The 19,015-nt window shown below is 29.8% G+C and overlaps 3 protein-coding genes across 4 annotated transcripts; all 3 read right to left on the minus strand.

Annotated features, from left to right (window-relative positions):
• Window positions 1–10,141: 10,141 nt before the first annotated feature.
• On the minus strand, window positions 10,142–12,984 carry LOC121242912 (protein-tyrosine-phosphatase PTP1-like). The gene is made up of 5 exons (XM_041140916.1): window positions 12,728–12,984; window positions 12,030–12,178; window positions 11,794–11,935; window positions 10,974–11,056; window positions 10,142–10,760 (listed from the first exon to the last, which is right to left on the minus strand). Coding segments are annotated over exons 1-5 (516 nt in total). The 5' UTR covers window positions 12,869–12,984; the 3' UTR covers window positions 10,142–10,759.
• Window positions 12,985–15,496: 2,512 nt separating this feature from the next.
• Window positions 15,497–16,424, minus strand: LOC121242914. Its single transcript, XM_041140920.1, has 3 exons — window positions 16,237–16,424; window positions 16,031–16,112; window positions 15,497–15,947 (listed from the first exon to the last, which is right to left on the minus strand). Exons 1-3 carry the CDS (start codon window positions 16,252–16,254, stop codon window positions 15,763–15,765), a joined length of 285 nt encoding a protein of 94 aa, XP_040996854.1. The 5' UTR covers window positions 16,255–16,424; the 3' UTR covers window positions 15,497–15,762.
• A 272-nt stretch (window positions 16,425–16,696) lies between these two features.
• Window positions 16,697–18,119, minus strand: LOC121242913. Of its 2 annotated transcripts, none has more exons than XM_041140918.1 (3): window positions 17,777–18,119; window positions 17,596–17,677; window positions 16,697–16,984 (listed from the first exon to the last, which is right to left on the minus strand). In XM_041140918.1, the coding sequence occupies exons 1-3, from the start codon at window positions 17,903–17,905 to the stop codon at window positions 16,938–16,940; spliced, it is 258 nt and encodes an 85-aa protein (XP_040996852.1). In that variant the 5' UTR covers window positions 17,906–18,119; the 3' UTR covers window positions 16,697–16,937. The 2 variants fall into 2 exon arrangements, with proteins under 2 accessions (XP_040996852.1, XP_040996851.1); XM_041140917.1 differs by having other exon boundaries at window positions 16,697–16,992; window positions 17,777–18,114.
• Window positions 18,120–19,015: the final 896 nt, after the last annotated feature.

Genomic DNA, 19,015 nt, shown 5'->3' on the forward strand with positions numbered 1-19,015 from the left:
TATATAGAGAAATTATCTTAAAAGTTCATATTCAAAAAGTTATCACAGTGGCTAAGATGAAGCAAGCAGTAGAAAATAATACATTTCTATTTGCACGGGAGAGAAGCAAGCAGCGGAAACATAATATTTTAGTCCAAAAATAATATTTGGCCAGTCCCTTTGTCTCAACAAATTTAGTTAGTGATATAATCTGAAGTTAAAATTATTGTTCATTTGTTAAGCCCATTGTTGCACTTTAGTTAATGTTTAACTAAAATTTAACTTTGTTGAGCCCACTACTAATACTCTTATTAGCCCAAATATAAATTCAAAATTGGCCAAATTATTACTAATTTAGTAATTTATACCTTTTAATTATTGATTTTATTGAAGATAAATGATATTTATAGTCATAGATTGTGTAAGTGTCACATATTTTAAAAAAAATGAGTAAATATGAGATCCACCTAAAAAAATTTATTTTTTAATGGTGAATTTAACTCTTTTTTAAAATAAATGCACGGTACTTACACAATTCATAACTATATATAATATTATTCTTCTTTTTACTTTAAAATTGACATAAAATTTTAATATACGTCGACCTTTTGTCTTAATTTAGAGAAGAGTAATACTACTCATTATCTCAATTCTCATCATCATTTAATTATCTCATGATGTGGTCTTATATGATTGGAGACTATTTATTATATTTCACTTGTGAATCTATCATCTAATATCACATTATTAGATGATGAGAAAATAGATGATAAATAGATTTTTTCTTTAGATAAATATGTGATAAAATTCACATAAACCGCAATACGAATTTATAAAGGAAGATGATTACTACATTCACAAAAGAATTACACAAAAATAATTTCACAAATTGAGATGACTTCATATGATTCGTTAGATCTATTTTATAATAAAAATAATTTTATAATCTAATAAATCACATCAAATCACATTAATTTATAAAATTATTTTTATATAATTACTTTGTAGCCAGAATATTTCTCATAAAGGAACGTATTAGAATTTGCAATATCCCACACAACAATGCTGTAGTTTTAAAAGACCAACAAATTGCATGAATCAAAGCTTAATAAAACCAGTTTGACAATAATCAGTCAAACTTTGACAAAAAGAAAAAAAAAAAGGCTTCTCGTACGTATCATTTTATATTATTTATTGAAACGGAAGAAGAAAATTTAAGATGGTAATGACAAACTGAAAATAATCAAATAAAATCTTTTGACTTCAATAAAATAATTTTGCCCCAAATGAAAATATTGAATTATTTTTTGTGTTTTATATAGAAGTTTGAAAAAGTTGTAATGATCAAATAAAAAAATATGAAAGAAAAATTGAAAAATGTTTATATTTGAGTTGTGTTTGAATGTTTAAATGAGATGAAACGAACTGTGTATCCAAACGGAGCATTTCGCTCACTTTCCTTGAAAAATATAGAAAAATCTGAATACACATAAAAAATTTATTTTTTATTGTGAATTTTACTTTTTTTTAGAAAATACAAAAAAAAAATCTATTTTTATGTGCCTCAAAAGACTGTATCTAACATTACTCAAGTTTGAATACATGGATGGCCTCCATTTTTGAAAAATCAATAAATTTTAATCAATTCCATTTTTGAAAAATCAATAAATTTTAGTTTCCCTAAGCTTAATCAATTTTTTTTTAATGTGGTTGTTATTAGTGATTAAAAAATAGGATCGAGATCTCTATAGATCACACCGTATTTAACAAGTATTTATTTATTACCTGTATGCATTTATTGAACAATGTTAATAATTATAGGGCTTTGAATTTTAGATATTGATCAAGAAAAAAAAAAATATATATATATATATATATTTATATATATTGCCTTCCCTCTTAGCTATTTTTTCATGATATCATGTAGAGGTGATTATAATTTCATGGGGGTAAATGCGAATAATCACTCAACATTCACCAAAAGAGAATTCCGAAAATTTTAATTTTCATATAGTACTTCTTGAATTTTTCAGAATTTATAATTAAATCATTTGGTCAAAATCTTTTTTAAAATTTCAAGTTACTCACTCACCACGTGGCATTAATGTCATTTGTCAACTTTAGGCCTCGTTTGATTTCTTAACGGCTTAATTAAGTTCGTTTCAAATTTAGATTTTTTTAATATTAGAATACTTAACTCTTAAATTATTAAATTTATCTCAATTTAAAACCTCTTTACATATAAGATTTACAATTTTTTTCAACTCAGCACATATTTACATGCGAGATTCATAATCTTTTCTAACTTTCGATAAATACATCTAAATTCATCTTAATATCTAAACATATCTAAACTCATTTTAGATGGACTCTACAGAACTCACTTCACCATCTCAACTCACTATTATTTATAGAAAATTCAATTCAGCTCAATATTCAAACGTAATCTAATAATAAGCTAATCGTGTTAGACATATTGTTAAAAAAATAACTAAAATAAAATAAAATCAGCATAACAATCCAAAAACTATTTTAAAAGTCATTTTTTAAAAAAATGTAATAAAAATACTTTAGGAAAAAGATTAAATTTCAAAATTAAAAGAATTTTCTCCCATTTTTTTTCTTTTTCTTTTTTTTTTTTTTAAAAGAAAAAACCCATCTTGTGCGGCGAGGGAATGGACCGCTTACCCACCTCAGCGAACTATGGCAGCCGACCTAGGGTGGTTCGAACTTCGAACTAGCCTTCGAACCATCTAATATTGTCAATCCTAACCACCTAGAGGTGGTAAGGGGTCAAAACACCTCCTCTCACTCAACGGCTCCAACCCTAGTGAGTGGGAATGAGTAAGAGTAATATTAGATTCAATTATAAGTTGTGCAAGTATCGTGCATTTTTTTAAAATAGAGTCGATTATCATTAAAAAAATATTTTTTTTACGTGAATCTTATATATATTTATTCAATTTTTCTCAAAATGCGTATACAGTACTTGTATAGTCAATGATTATAAATATCATTTTTTAAAGTAATACTAGATACAGTTTTAGGATATACAAATTTCGCGTATTTTTTTTGAAAAAAAAAAGATTCACTATAAAAAGTTTTTTTTTTTTTTTTTCCTTTTATATGGGTCCTAGGTTTCTCCTATTTTTTTAAATGAAAATATACAAATTTACATATATAAGATTCTATCTAACGTTACGGGCGTCGATACTATTATATTATAAATAGAGATTGAGAGTGTGTTTGAATGTTAAACTGAATTGAGTTGAGATGATAAAATATTGTTAGAATATTATTTATTATTATTATTATTATTTTAAGATTTAAAAAAGTTGAATTGTTTATTATATTTTGTATTGAAATTTAAAAAAATTGTAATGATGAATTGAGATAAGTTTACTTTCTAAACGAAGCCTGAGAGAGTTTGTAGCCTAGCATGATTACAAGCCTCAGTATTCCATCTATGAGAACTTATAAAGATGTAGAGAGCATAAAACTCATTTCAGAATTCAGTCAATTCTCTATATTCAATGTTTATCGTTACATATTGACAAATTCTATATTCAATGTTTATCGTTACATAGGAAAATTTTATACACCGTACTATCATCTCACTTTCATCTCACTAAATAAGATCTGATACATTTATCACCATTAAATGATCATTTATTACATATTTTTTTATCATATAATGGTGATAAATATGCCACATATTATTTAGTATGATTAAAATAAAATAAAAGTGTGGTGCATAGAATTACATTCATAAATGAAGATCCACTATAAGAATATTAGGGTTTTAAAGAGGTGGTCATAAGGAGAAGCCTCCACTACAACTAGGAAAGTAATAACAATAACATGTAACATTCAAGTTCGAGATCTTTACGGGCTGTTTGGATATAATATTTGTGAATAATAATGAAATTATTTATAAATAGTAGTGTAATGATTTAAGTTAGGATGATTTATTAGATTTTGAGAAAAGATAGAAAAAAAGTTGAATAAAAATCTTATAAAATTAAAAATTTGTTTGAATATAGTTTTTTTCTTAATTTGACTTTTTTTTTTTTTTAAAGTTTGAGAATGTTGCATTGGTCATATCGGGTTTTATCTTTGGAATAATAACTAGATAAAAAAGTTAAAAATTAAAAAATTTGAAATTGAAAAAAGTTTTGCATATAAGTGATGTTTCAGAATGAAATATCTTAAAATATTTGAGAATACCTCGTAATACAATAAACTATGTAGATACTCTGGTTATTTTCTCCATTGACTTCAAAATGATAAGAAAATATCTAGAAACATATGGTATTTACCAAAAAAATAATAATTAATAACTTTTATGTTGATTGGAATATAATGATTATGAGAAATGATAAACACACATAACTTTTTACAACATTTTACATAAAAATATTTTATGACGATTATCTTATAAAAATAATATTATTTTATAATATATATTGTGAAATATATTGTATAGATATCATTACTATATGACTCATATAATGATACAAGAACAACTATATTACAATCTAATTACAACCAAGTATAAAAAATATTTTTTCATTTACTTTGAGCAGTTGCAAGGATAGAATTTCTTAATTAAAGTAGAAAAAAATTAATATTTTAATATGATTTAGTAGTTGAGTTGGGATGTAGTAGATGTTGTATGATTGTCCTGCTCTCGTACCTTGCAGGTTAGAGTAAATGGCTACACCAATACGCTTAACCTATAGAAAAAAATTTATTTATTATCATTTTATCATCATCCACTCAACATTTCTTAATGTAACATTAAATGATAAGTCCAGAAATGAATCATAATAAATAGTTATAATTATTTAACAATACATCATCAAAAGGATGATAATAAAAGAGATGATGATTAGCCTTACTCTAATATCTAAGTTAGTTTATAATAATAATAATAATAATAATGCTAGTGAATAGCTAGAAAATTGTCATGTAAAATATACTATACACTTTTGGATTATTGATTAAGATCTGATCGCCAAGTTGATCCATAATGAACTATTTTACGTCCACAAATAAAATTAGACAGAAATATCATATTTGAAAGCAGATTAATATGCCAATATCTCAAAAGTGATAGTTTAGATATAAAAGAAGAGGCCAAGAGTCTGATAGGCGATACATATGGCCCGGTTCTCTAAATGAAAAATTTGAAACTCTCCAACTCTTTGTATATACAAAAATAAAAAATAAAAAGATACAATAAGGAGATGCAAAATATAAGATTCTATCTCAAGCGTGATTTGCGGGTAATATTATCATGATCAGATACTTGCATTGCTGATGGTACCACTCAACAGAAAAGGTTTAATCGAACAACTTGACAAATGCTTGTGTGCTTTGTATCCTTCGCTGTTTTTGTGTGGTATCCATTGTCCCATTACCCAATTTCTCAATAACATCTTCACAATCTTTGTTCCTAATATTTATGTTCAACATCGCTCTCAATATTTATGTTCTTTGGTTGAAAAATGTCTTGTTTTTTGTTGCAATGCATCTAAAGGTTGTTTCATTGTCTGTCCTTTGAACTGTTTTTTCTTTTCTTTTCTTTTTCTTTTTCTTTTTCTTTTTTCTTTTTTATCTAGTCATGTTACATTATGTTGATGTCAAATTTTGGCTTCATCAATCAACAATTGGTCGGAGAATTCAAAGATGATGTCGACGAAAGAGATGTGTAGTCATGACATGATAAAATAAAATAAAATAGCAAAAAACAAAAGAAATACCAAGATTTACGTGATTTGACGAATCGATACTGAAATCTAAGATAAGCGAGAGAAAACCCACTATTAAGACTTTTGCATATTACAAGATATAATGTATTTCTCTTTGTTTACATAATCTCATAGAGAATGGGAGTAGAAAAGTAAAGGAAAAGAAGAAAAGAAGAGTCAAATGAATTGAAGTGTTCACGAACTCCTCTAAGGTGGGGTTTGGATAGTGAAATGAGATGAAATAATTTTAGATGAAAGTTGAAACTTAAATAAAATATTGTTAGAATATTATTATTATTATTATTATTTTGAGATTTGAAAAAGTGAAATTATTTATTGTATTTTATGTAAAAATTGTAATGATAAGATGAGATGAGATGGGTTGAGATGATTTTGATATCCAAACTCAACCTTAGAGATGTGGTAATTCTTTTTTGCTTTCATCTTTTGTTTGTTTTTCCCCATTATTAGTATACGTGCATATTCTGTTCCATCACTTCTTTTGCAAGTTATAGATTAGAGTGTGTTACCCTTTAAGCTTTCACAAGAGACTTATTCAAGTCTTAAGATTAACATGATTAACATGATCCTTTGCAAATTCCATGCATCTTCCAAACTCAGAAGGAGTCAAATAGTTCATACAACCAAACCTAATATCAATTAATTTAAGTCCATATTTCTCATAGACTAACAAACTATATATTATTGTCTTAATCAATTCGAGTAGAGTCAAAACCAAAGAATTTTCAGGGTCAGCAATGAACAACAGAAGGCGTTCTATTATTCTCCAAATTCCCACTATTTATCTTGAAAACAATGTCAAACATGGCAATCATTTGCATTCTGTATGAACACTAAGAAATTCCTCATAGCAATTTGAGACCAAGAAAACAAACAGATATGCAATGAATACTCAAACAAGAATATGTTTGTTTTTTTCTTTTCTTTTTTTAAGGAATTTGACCAGCAAATATGTATGTGTAAACAACATGATTGGTCTCTGCCTACCAAAAAAAAAAAAAAAAAAAACATGATTGGTCTCTGAATTAGTTGAATTAATCCTATGATGAGCTCTTTTTTGGTCAACTTATAAGTCATGAGAAGTAGGGCCCAATTTTTTTTATGATGATCACAAAGTTCACATCCCATAAAATTTAAAAAATATATATATATATAAATAAATAAATATATATATATATATCAACAGATTTTTTGATCCAATGGTCAGTGTTGGGCTAAGCATTTGTGGCAAAGAAACCTCAGAATATTGCAGAAAGAACAAAAGATGGTATTTCCTCTTGTGATAGGGATGTGATCCTCTGAAAAAAATTAAAATTTAAGGTAAAGGAGACCAAGTCAAGGATGACTGTTTTGACGATATGCACAAGACTTTTAGAGCTTTTGTTTTTATCCAAACAAAAGCATTGAGATTATCTATCCATAAAAAATATATATATATATATATATATATATATATTTATCTAAGCTTTAAAAAATGTGGGAATGCAGATGTTTTACTGAAATGTGAATTTACTGTTTTGGCCTTCACTTAAGTGTTATTACATGTAATATTCTGTCTGATGTTGGATAATTTCATCTTTTCGATAAAAAAATAGAGAAATATTTTATTCACAAAGTGATTACACAAAAGTAATCTTATAAATTGACATGACTTGATGTGATTTGTCAGATTATAAAATTACTTTTATTATAAAATATATATAATAGATTAGATGAAAGTATATCAGTTCGTAAAATTGTTTTGCGTAATTTTTTATAGATGTAGCAGTTCTAAAAAAAAAAAAAAAATGGCCAGGATAAGCCGAAATGCAACCAGCAGGATTCTACTTGATAGTGAATATACTTTTGGATACCGCTACACTGCCAAGCGTTAAATGCTAGGCATATCGTTAGTGTAATTGTTTTTAAATATTTAAAAAAAATATAAATTTAGTAATAATTATTTTTCATAATTAAATAAAAAAATAAAATATATGAACAATCAAAATACAGAGATAAAATCACAGAGGATGTTAGCATTTTCCGTACGTTTTTGTTCGGTGCTCTTTTGTTTTGGGCCGTTTGTATCGTGTGATATTTTACGTGAGATTGGGTATTCTATCTTGGGATCAAAATGGTAAGGGGGACTTGTAGTTTTGTTAGGACTCGTATGAACAGTAAAATGAGATGAGATGAAATGATTTTAAATTAGTTGAATAAAATATTATTATAATAATATTATTTTAAGATTTAAAAAAATTGAATTGTTTATTATATTTTGTGTAAAAATTTAAAAAAATTGTAACGATGAGATGAGATGATTTCTATATAAAAACGAGGTAGTGTCTAGAATTTTATGAAAAATAATATTATATTTAAATTAGAAATGGGAATTTTAATTTTCCAAAATTTTTTGATCGCCAGAGAGCAGCCCAATTCATAGTATACACTGAGTTGGCAAAATAGAACAATGATTGAGAAGATGACACTTCTTGCTCTTACATGCAATGTTTTAAATTTTCCGCCGCTCATCAATTTGGTTTAAGCAGTGAAACAGAATATTTACAGTTTCGGGATTAAGTGTGTGTAAGTGTGTATATGTAAGTGTGTGTCATGTATTTTTTATGCGTATGTCTATATAGATAGATATGCATGTGGAAGAATTGACTATTTATAAAAATGAATATATGTTTAAAACATTAAAAAAAAAAAAAGTAGATATAATGGTTTTAATAGATATATTAAAAAAATCACAAAACTCGGTTTGTATTCGCAAGTCATCTCAACTCATTTCAATTAATCTCAACTCATCTCACTACTATTTATTACTATTCATCAACTTTAACTCACAAATCTCACTACTATTTATTACTATTCATCAACTTTAACTCACAAATCTCACTACTATTCACAATCTATCTCAACTCATCTTCGAATCCAAAACGACAAGTTGAAACATACAAGAAAAACAAAGAAAAAAAATTTAAAAGAGTCGAGAATTATTAAAAATAGTGAGATTTAAAAAAAATAGAGAATGCGAAGACATATTTAGGCTTGACTTGAATAGTGAGTTGAGATGATTTGAGTTGAGATTATTTGTGAATAATAGTGAGATATTTAAGTTGAGATGAGATGAATTAGAAATGATTTGAGTTAAAATATTTTTTGAGAGTTTGAGAAATGAGAGAAAAAGTTGAATAATAAAGTTAAAATATTGTTAGAATATAATTTTTTAATATAATTTTTGTTTTGGTATTTGAAAAAATTGAATTATTTTTTGTATTTTATTTGAAAGTTTATAAAAATTGTAATAATTGGATAATGATTAAATGAAAAAGTTAAAAATTTGAAATAGAAAAGTATTTGTGTTTGTAGTGTTTTGGATATTGAGATGAGATAAGATGGGATGAAGCATTTCTCTATCCAAACAAGACCTTAAAGTTACAAAAAAAATTAAAATTATATAAATGACTTTTAGATTTTAAAATTAATTGAATATCATCTAGATTTGAAATTTATAAATATGCCATCCAAACTCAAGAAAACCACAAATTCATCATTAAAAAAAAAAGCTTTTAGAGGTTTTGTTTGTTAAATGTTCAAATTTTTAAATAAAAATATCTTTTTATAAAAATATTATTTGTTACTTACTTGAAATTTTAATTTATTTTTGCAAGAAAAATTAAAATTGACACGTCGTAACTCGTGAGTCAGTCATGAAATTTTTTTATTAACGTTGAAAGATAGGAAAATTAATCGAGTTTATTTTTAAATAATTCATACCCTAGAGCTAATTCAAAAAAAAAAAAAAAATTGCATAAAGTGATGAACCCAAGTAACCTCATAGGGTGTTTGACCAAAATTTCCTCATTTTTTTTAACATTGAAGTACTTGATTTAAAATTTTCACACCAAATTCAATAAATCCATCTTTGCTAAATTCCCAATCCAATTCCCATTTTTCTAACTTATGGCATTGATTTAAGAATAATGCTACATATAATCATAGAATACGCAAGTGCCGTGTAGTCGCTTTGAAAAAGAGTGAAGCTTACTATTAAAAAATTAATTTTTTTATATAGGTCTTATATTTATTTACTTTTTTCAAAATAATTATGCGATGCTTGTATATTCACGATTACAACTATCATTTCTCTTTATTTAAAAGTATCACAAATCTCAAGTTAGTTGGGCCCGTGAAAATGCAAATAACACCTGACAATCATACTTGGTGTCAAGCACAAACCCCGCTAATTGAGCCACGAAAAAGAAAATATTGGAATGATGCAGAGGTATATGAGAATAGAAGAACCACAGTACTTTTCATATGAACAAAAGCTCCTCGAAACAAGATCAATAAAGAATTGGAATCAAGAAGACAACATTGTGTTTAGTTTGTAGTCAAACACAGAGAGAGAATACAACTTGTTACTCATTGAAGTTCAACAGCATATACATACTACATTCAAATGACAATTATACCCTCATAAGTTACACTAATTACAACCCTGTACTCTTAACAGTTCAATTACAAATGGCCATGGCCCATTGTCAACATAGAGGAACTTGCAAATCATTCCAGTTTTGCTATTAATGACCATTTGAACATGCATATTATTCATAGTTATCTAAGCATTCAATGGACTTAGTTGGCCTCAAAGGACAACAACCATTTTGAACCTGTCCATGATGAATGAATCAGAATCTTGCAATGGCTACAAGTCAGTTATTTTTTCTAGCAGTCTGTGGGAAACCGATATAAAGATGAAATAGAGGCCATTTGAATCATTCATCTCCTCAGTTCCCTCTATGGGGAGAGAACCGGTCGATTTGAGGAGAAATTCATTATTCAGCAATGTTCTGGGTTCTGGGTTCCACCATTATTGTGGGAACCAGACAGCTGAAGAACTAAAACATACAGGGAGAAGCAGGAAGCTGGTCTTCTCGTCTTCTCTCTCTCTCTCTCTCTCTCTCTCTCTCAGCCTTATTCAGCATTGGTATTAATGATGAGCAATAGCTATTAATCTATCTGCCAAAGCATAAAACAAAAGACATCTGGATTGAGAGATATCCTACAAAACAATAAAACTATAAGCTAAAATATATTTAAAAAGAAAAAAAAAGTGAATCTATCATTTTGGCAAACGAATTTTCTATGAGTAATTTTAGTTAAAGCATTTTACACCAAGGTGGTGCAAAATCTATATGCAAAGCCAAAAAAACTTCAAAACTATGGACATACCATTTTGAGGTTCGAGAATTGAACTCCGAGATTAGGTCTTCTAATTCGTCAATGATAGCCTTATAGCAGAAAAGATATTGATCCTACCAAACAGAAAATTAACAGAAAAGGCACATTAGAAGTAGAGAAGGCTGGGCTTGGTTTTTAAGAAAAAAGAGAAAGGAAAGGGAGAGTGGGCAGGTGTGGAATGAGAATCACATTAATCTATCCTGCATTCTTGGCACAAAATTTAAAGCTATCTCTCTGAAGAAGAGGGCTTGGACAAAAACTAAAACAAATACTGAATCCCGACAATTTTAGTGTGAAACCTTTTTAGCCAGAGAATCAACCAATCCAAACATCGTTGGTTTGACCTTTTTTTTTCTGAGTCCTTTGTTTAGTTCTGGCATTTAATAGTGAGAATTGGTTTTACTTGGTTCAAACCCGGGATTAGTAGAGACTTTGTTCTCGGACACCCGGTGCCAATAAAAAAATCTGCGGTTAGGAGTCAGTTCAAACACGCAAGCTGTCATCTAACCTGAGCCATAATGCAAGGAATAAAAAAAAAAAAAAAAGGAATTCACGAGGGGCGAGGAAAAACTTAATCCCCAGTACACAAAGACAACTTGCTACATTTGTATCAAATAAAATGGGGATAACATTTCTGCTGGTCCTCTGAGCTTGCACAAGTCCAAAATCAATATTTGCACCCAACCCTGATCCTGTGCCATGATAGAAATCTTTTTGGGCCAGCAGAAGTCTATTAGTATTATAATGGAGTAAGTTAAAAAAACATTACCATGCCAATTATTTACATATCATTGGAAATTAGCAACTTTACCTGGGTTTGGACCATTCCAATTCTCTGAGACCTGAACATAGTTACGGTATTAACAAGATCTAAAGCAGACATATCTCCATCAAGGATTCTTTGGATTGTGTTATGGATGGCGCAATATGTTCCAGTTCTCCCAATACCTGCACTGAGAAAGAGAATGCACGCTTGTATTTCAGACAAAAGTCTATAAAATATTTTTAAGCATCATCATGGAACATTTAGATAAACGAGAGCTTAACCTGCAGTGCACCACTATGGGACCAATATTAGGTGGTACATGGTATATCCTTTTCAAAATTTCACGCACAGCAAATGTGTCCTTTGGAACTCCATGATCAGGCCATTCAGGGTACAGAATATGCAGAACATATATGGGTGCCTCCTCCGACTGCAAAATAAATGACATGGCCAAGAGGAAAACACAATCAGACACGTTTCCATCTCAAAGGCAAGACACAAACTACAAATGACACCAAGAACACCAAATACTTGACAAAGCTTCCTTGTGAGCTATACATGAATAGTATAGCTAACACCATAGAGGATGACCTCCACATATATATATGACAAGTACAAGGACCTAGAAGTATGTCAAGAAAGCTAGACACTCCTAAGCACAAATACTCCGTTTAATAGTGATAAAAGGAGGAAGTGGGTGTGAGAGGAGTTAGAATCCGTGGCCTCCATTGATTAAAAAACCCTAGAACACGTGGATCTTACGATCAGCTTTTCACACCTAAAACATGAAGAAAAAAAAAGAGTAATCAAAGATCATATATATATGCATAAAGCATGGGAGAAGCATGCATTCTCATCTTTTTCATATAATCTGTCCACACCCATATCTTGGCGGATCTTCCCCATATATGGCATGCCAAAAAATTGATAAAGCATCATTTGCACAATGTAAGAGTTATTCTCAGAACAATCATCTTACCTCCCTATTGTTTACCTCCAGAAGGCGTAACACTAATGAAGTTTCAGTAGTTCTTATCCATTTAGTGGCTATATATATATTACCAAATTCTCTGGGACCATCCTCTGCCTGGAAGTAATCCCCACATTTTACCATCTGCATATAAAGTTCAAACCCAGAAACAATCTAATGAATAAGTGTGTTGTAAATGTAAAGTTACATTAAGATGTTGCACAAGAATTATTAATTGTTTTTTCTCTTTCTAATTTCTAATAAGGTATCTCTTGTATGCAACCCATGGACATATTCTTCCATCATCATCATCATCATCATTATCATCATCATCATTATTATTATTATTATTATTATTATTATTATTATGTTTAACTTTTTTATTTATATTTTTATTAGTATTTCCTTTTAAATTATAATATATATTTTCTTTTTAAATTATTTATATAATTTTTTTCTTATTTGGTTATATCTAATTTATTATTATATTTGGTTCTTATTTTATTTTATTTTTGTTACTTTTGGGGGTTTCTAATAATTTCTGGTTCTTAAAAAATATTATTATATTATTTATTTTATAATACTTGGTTCTTAGTTTTATTTTTACTTTTATATCTTATTTGTTTGGTTTTGAAAAAACTTGGGATTTTAAAATAATTTTTTATGCTTATAAACTTATATTATTCATTTTATTTATAATATCTGGTTCTTATTTTCTTATTATTTTGTTTTAATTGTCTGCTACTCTTCTTTTTACTTTCTGGGGATTTTTTAATAACTTTTGGCTTATAAAATCTCTTTAATGCGCTCCTTTTTTTTAATGGATTTTCAATGTTGTGGCTAACGCGGAATTGATAATATACCACGTATTAGTTTTTGATTGGTATACACGTTTATTAAATAGACTTAGAGATTAAGGCTAGATTTGGATAATAAAGCATTAATCTCATCTCATCTAATTATTATAATTTTATTAATTTTTCACACAAAATATAATATACAATTAAACCTTTTCAAATCTAAAAAAAAATAATATTAAAAAAATAATATTATAATAATATTTTATTTAACTTTTAATTTTCATCACAACTCATCTCATCTTAACTCATTATCCAAACCTGCTCTTATTATTGACTTTCTTAAGATTATGTTTGGATAGTGAGCTGATCTCAAATAACCTATGAATAATAGTGAAAAAATAATAAAAAATAATAATAAAACATTAAATAATAGTAGAGTGATCGACTACCTAAACACAACCCAAGTCTTAGGATTGTGTTAGAGAAAAATAAAAAAAGTTATTGTTAAGAGGTGGCTTGAATTCAGATTGAACAGTGCATGTGTCGTAGGTTCGCTCGAGCGAAGTCAGACAGAGCTTCGCTCGACATTCACTCGACACTCAGCTCGAGCGAATTTAGACAGAGAGCTCCGCTCGACATTCAGCTCGAGCGATATGAAGACAGAGAGCTTCGCTCGACATTCGTTTGACACTCAGCTCGAGCGAATTCAGATAGAGAGCTTCGCTCAAGCATTGCTCGTATGTTGGCTTGAGCGAAGTATGCAAAACCTACGCTCGCTCGACACTCGCTCGACGTTCGCTCGAGCCAATGTTCACAAAAGTGAATTCTCACTTTTCTTATAAATATCAAACGGCGCCTCCTCTTCTTTGTACAGACTTCAGAAATCATTTTTCTCTTGTTTTAAGTGTTTTCTTGAGAGAGAAGTCTAGAGTGAGTTTGAGAGATAACTTCCTTCTGAAGTTTTGTTGTATTCATCTGTACTCCATCTCTATTGATAGTGAAATCTTCGATACCGACCCCACCAGTGGACGTAGGCTCATTTTGAGTCGAACCACTTAATTCTTGGTGTTCTTTCTGTGTGATTGTCATCAATTTCTTTCGTTTAGTTCCGTTACTATACTTTGACTTAGTCTTAGATGTACAGTTATTCCCAACAGTTATGCAGCTTTTTTCCCAAATGTGATCTTAAAGAATTGATTTTGTAATGGGGATGGCCTGATTAAGGACACGTGTTGATCTTTATATGGAATTGAACTTTGACATGATACTTCGATGGATTTTTGGATGGTGAATCGCTGATAAAGGAAAGACCATTTTTTTTAAAGTTTAGTTCTACTACATACTGTTTGATATTGTTGAAACCAAACTCTTTGGTAATCATTAGGAAATGGAATTAATTCTTGATAAAATGTTTATCTTTCTGAATTGATACAACAATTTGTTTCAAGTCAGTGTTTGTTTTGGCTGCATTCTTAGAAAGGAAAATAGAAAACAGATGGACATCTTTCCCTGCTTGGTGGATGTTAAGCTCTGTTGGAGTATGTGAAAAAGAGATTATTTGCATGGTGGAAGAAACATGCAAATGGAATCAAGGTGACCACATACGTGTTTGGGCCTTTGGGTGGAGCCTGGTTGTGTTTGTGGCGGCCTGGTTTATGATTCGACCCGACAAGGTTCTGTTGCAGTTTTTTGGTGGATTCTCAATGAGGCTTCGACCATGGAGTGGAAGCTTGAGCCGATAGGTCCAAGTCGGTGACTAGGGTTTACTATATTTTGTATATTCACTTGTACGTCCACTGCACTGTATTTGCTTATCATCTGAAATAAAATTATTTGCAACTCCGTGGACGTAGACACACTGCCGAACCAAGTAAAACTTGTGTCGTGTGCGATTGATTATACTTTTTATTTTACTTTTTCTCTTGTGGTTTCTAACAATACAGAAGAGCTAACAATACAGAAGAGCAAAACACAGATATTGTTGGTAACTACTGTATATGCACTATGTTCATGTTACATTCTGAATGTTCTGTTTTGCAGTTGACATCTCTATTATACATCTAACTTCTAACCCATGAAAGTTAAACTTCCCATTTATATATATACTAAGATTGGATTATGTCAAATTAGTAATATCCCAATGTTCTGTGAAACCTAGGATTGCCAAACCTTCTAAAGATTCTCTGCCTTATTCAGACTTGGTAAGTTAGCACAGACCTTAACAATACCCATCATCAACAACAATTAGCCACCAGCAGTGCCATTTCCCTGTCCTTGTTCGTTGCCGTCTGCGTTGAACTCTTGAATTTCCAGAATTCCGACTCTACGCTTCATCTTCTTTTGTATCTTTCTTGCCACATCCGATGGTTTAAATATCCCACACACACACACCCTGCACTGCTGCTGCTCTATCAAATTTGAATCTATTTCTGCAGTATGAAAGAAAGGTTCATAAAAGGTGGGATTATGCATGGAACTTGCATTTTAATAAAATAATAAAAAGAGAACTAGCCTTTCATGTTTAGAATGATTCTCCTTAATTTCCTGCAGCAAGCATTGCAGTCAACATTGATCCTCATCAGCATGCAATAATACTGCAAATTGTGCAAAGAAAATAGAAGCTTTATTAAAAGCTTTTGTTTTTTTTCCTAGGATTTAGCATTGAAAAAGCATTCCAAGAAAGAGAAAGGGAGTTTATAAAGATGCTAAAGCACTTGCCTTTCCTGGCGTGAACATGGAATTGACAGGATTTGATAGAGGTGTACACAGGAAAGAAAAAAAAATTTATTTTGATGGAAGTTGATGATATGGAAGAGCATCATGGACCAGCTGCTGCTCATATTTCAACTTTTGGAATTGTCTTTGGGAAATTCTTCTCCTTCATTTTGGAATCTGATTCTTTGCAAGGTGCGAGGAAAGAGGATTTTATTTCTTAGCTACTAGCTTGTTATCCCTAACTTCATGTTCAAGCTTTGTTTATTTCATATCATAGTGACAAGGGCAAGCATTACTTTCTTCATTTGCTTTGGTTTTGCCTTAACTTATGCAACACAATGAAGCATCTCTTTCTTGTTTCTAAAGGTTTTATGTTGCACAAAACAAACTCATCTCTCCCTCTCTCTTTCGTCGCAAGCAAACGCAGAAACCAACGAAACCAACTGCATAATTGACTCAATCATCCAAGAAAAAAATACATATTCGATTTATTCGACATCAATGTACATTGAAGCTTGTATATACATGGCCTTCTCAATCTCAGGAGTATTATGAAATATAGGTTTTCCTTGGCTTGTTGGATCCTCTCTGTTTGTAATCACCGAGAAGAGCGGAATATCCGCTTGATCATGGCAACTTTGCCAAGAGGTTTTCTGTAGATGGTAGCAATTTGTTGTGTGGATGCTTTACCAACACTAGCATACCTACATGTTAGTGTCACCTTCTTCTCCAATAAACTCACCACCACTGACTGTATCTCTGCAAAAAAATGAGCACATTATGATGATTTCTATACTTCTTGAAAGAAGATTTCATTATCGCATTCAAGATCTTCGATTTTTGAAGCCATAAACTTAAATTTCAGTTACTCCACCCAACAAAAAAATATCATATGTTCTTAAGACAAAAAGGAAGAATGATCAGTGTCACATTTCTGCATTCAAAACTTCCAACCGGCAACCAGTCACTGTACTCAATGAAATACTTAATTCCAATGCATAAATTAATGCTCAATCATATAAAAATATTTCATTTTTTTTTCTCAATGCTGGAAAATATCCGCCAACCAAATTGAGAAACACATGTTTAAATGAGGATATGATAAGACTAAAACAGATGCTTCCTGCAGAAACAGTTCTTGTTACCTCATGCCTAATCATACGTTAATATATTAGAGGCAACAGTAGATTTAGGAAAAGGTTAAAGGTTTTGTTACTCCCATAAACAATAACATGTCTAATCATAACCTTTTGCTTTTGATATTCCCTTAAACAGGGAAAAAGTAAAAAAAAAAAAAGACAACGAAAATCCTCTTAATTAAAGAGCAATATCTCAAATGTAGAAGAACTTGTTGGAATTTACCATTCATTCTAGACATTATGTCAGCTACTCTCTTTTGACATTCTGCACATCCAATATCTGCTGAGAGAACAACATCTTGGACCTGTTCTGAACAAATCACCAAACACCTAAGACCATGCATTCATCTGTAAAACCTATGCAGCAAACGAGAGAGAAAGGGAAAGAGAAGAAGAGTACGAACAAGAGGCAAGGATAAAGATTCAACAGAGGCAAGACTGTTTCCCGAAAGAAGTAAGTTGCTCTCTGACTTTCTGATTCCAATTCCTGGAATCATCTCTTTTTTAGGCCGATCAACAACAACAACAGCCATGTCTTTGTTATGAAACCATTCGAACAAAGAAGGGATAGCATATAAGGCAATAAGGTGAAAAGTTCAATCCCAAATCATAACCGAAGTAAGAAGTGGAAAAGGATCTAGGAACCACTCTTGCTGTGCTGAAAGAGCAACCCCATCTTTTGAGATGCTTCAGCTTTTTGAGTTGTTGGAGAACAAGATGGAGATAGAACATGGCAATAAACAGCATAGAAAAGTGAAAAAGGTCTTATGCCTAGTGTTGACAAAGATGCTTCATTCACACACGCATGCAGGCCCCACATATATATCAGTGTGTTAGGTAATATTCTTGTATGGAATTATTCCCAAGAGGTTGCTTATATGACCAACTCTTGAGTTCAATGAATCCACCATGTCAAAGAACGCCTCAAGTAGGACACTGACATTGACAATAGTTCCACTACTAGGCATGGAATTTTAAGTTTTAACCACTTTGCATGTGTAGTGAAATTATTATAATTTGTCTAAAAAATTTATAATGATAAAAGAAGTAAATTTAATCTTTTATATTTGTCTTGACACTATTCATGTGTGGTTTGACTCTTCAATAAGTAGACTCAACACGCGAAATATTTAATTAAATAGAATAAAATCTAGAGTCAAAATTTGAAAAGATACATTTAAGACTCGTTTGGTTATACAGATGAGATGAAAGTTAAAAGTTAAATAAAATATTGTTAGAATATAATTTTTATAATAATTTTTATTTTGAGTTTTGAAAAAGTTAAATTATTTTTTATATTTTATTTGAGAGTTTGAAAAAATTGTAATAGTTATATAAGATGAGATGATTTGTAAAAATAAATTAGGCCTTAAGTTTTATATATATATATATATATATATATATATATATATATATATATATCTTCAAAGTAAGAACATTTTGTGTCAAGGGTGACAATTTAATTTCATTGAATTAAATAAAAACTATTTTCTTTTTCAGATTTTCTAGATTTTATTAAGGTCTGGTTTGGATATCAAAACCTCACATCTCAATATTCAAACACTATAAATACAAACACTTTTCAATTTTAAATTTTTAACTTTTTCATCTAATCATTACCTAATTATTACAATTTTTCCAAA

This window comes from Juglans microcarpa x Juglans regia, chromosome 8D (genome assembly GCF_004785595.1).
Source record: "Juglans microcarpa x Juglans regia isolate MS1-56 chromosome 8D, Jm3101_v1.0, whole genome shotgun sequence".
NCBI lineage: Eukaryota > Viridiplantae > Streptophyta > Magnoliopsida > Fagales > Juglandaceae > Juglans > Juglans microcarpa x Juglans regia.

What these genes read in the sequence shown, in the direction of transcription:
- LOC121242913 (XM_041140917.1), bottom strand. Translation starts at nt 17,905, where the DNA reads ATGGCTGTTGTTGTTGTTGATCGGCCTAAAAAAGAGATGATTCCAGGA. An exon ending in AATCTTTATCCTTGCCTCTT is followed by an intron (nt 17,678 to 17,776) that starts GTTCGTACTCTT and finishes TGTTCAGAACAG; the next exon opens with GTCCAAGATGTTGTTCTCTC. An exon ending in CATAATGTCTAGAATGAATG is followed by an intron (nt 16,993 to 17,595) that starts GTAAATTCCAAC and finishes ATTTTTTTGCAG; the next exon opens with AGATACAGTCAGTGGTGGTG.
- LOC121242914 (XM_041140920.1), bottom strand. An exon ending in AATCATTCTAAACATGAAAG is followed by an intron (nt 15,948 to 16,030) that starts GCTAGTTCTCTT and finishes TTCATACTGCAG; the next exon opens with AAATAGATTCAAATTTGATA.
- LOC121242912 (XM_041140916.1), bottom strand. Translation starts at nt 12,868, where the DNA reads ATGCAGATGGTAAAATGTGGGGATTACTTCCAGGCAGAGGATGGTCCC. An exon ending in TGGAGGTAAACAATAGGGAG is followed by an intron (nt 12,179 to 12,727) that starts GTAAGATGATTG and finishes TTTATTTTGCAG; the next exon opens with TCGGAGGAGGCACCCATATA. An exon ending in TTGGAATGGTCCAAACCCAG is followed by an intron (nt 11,057 to 11,793) that starts GTAAAGTTGCTA and finishes TCTGTTTGGTAG; the next exon opens with GATCAATATCTTTTCTGCTA.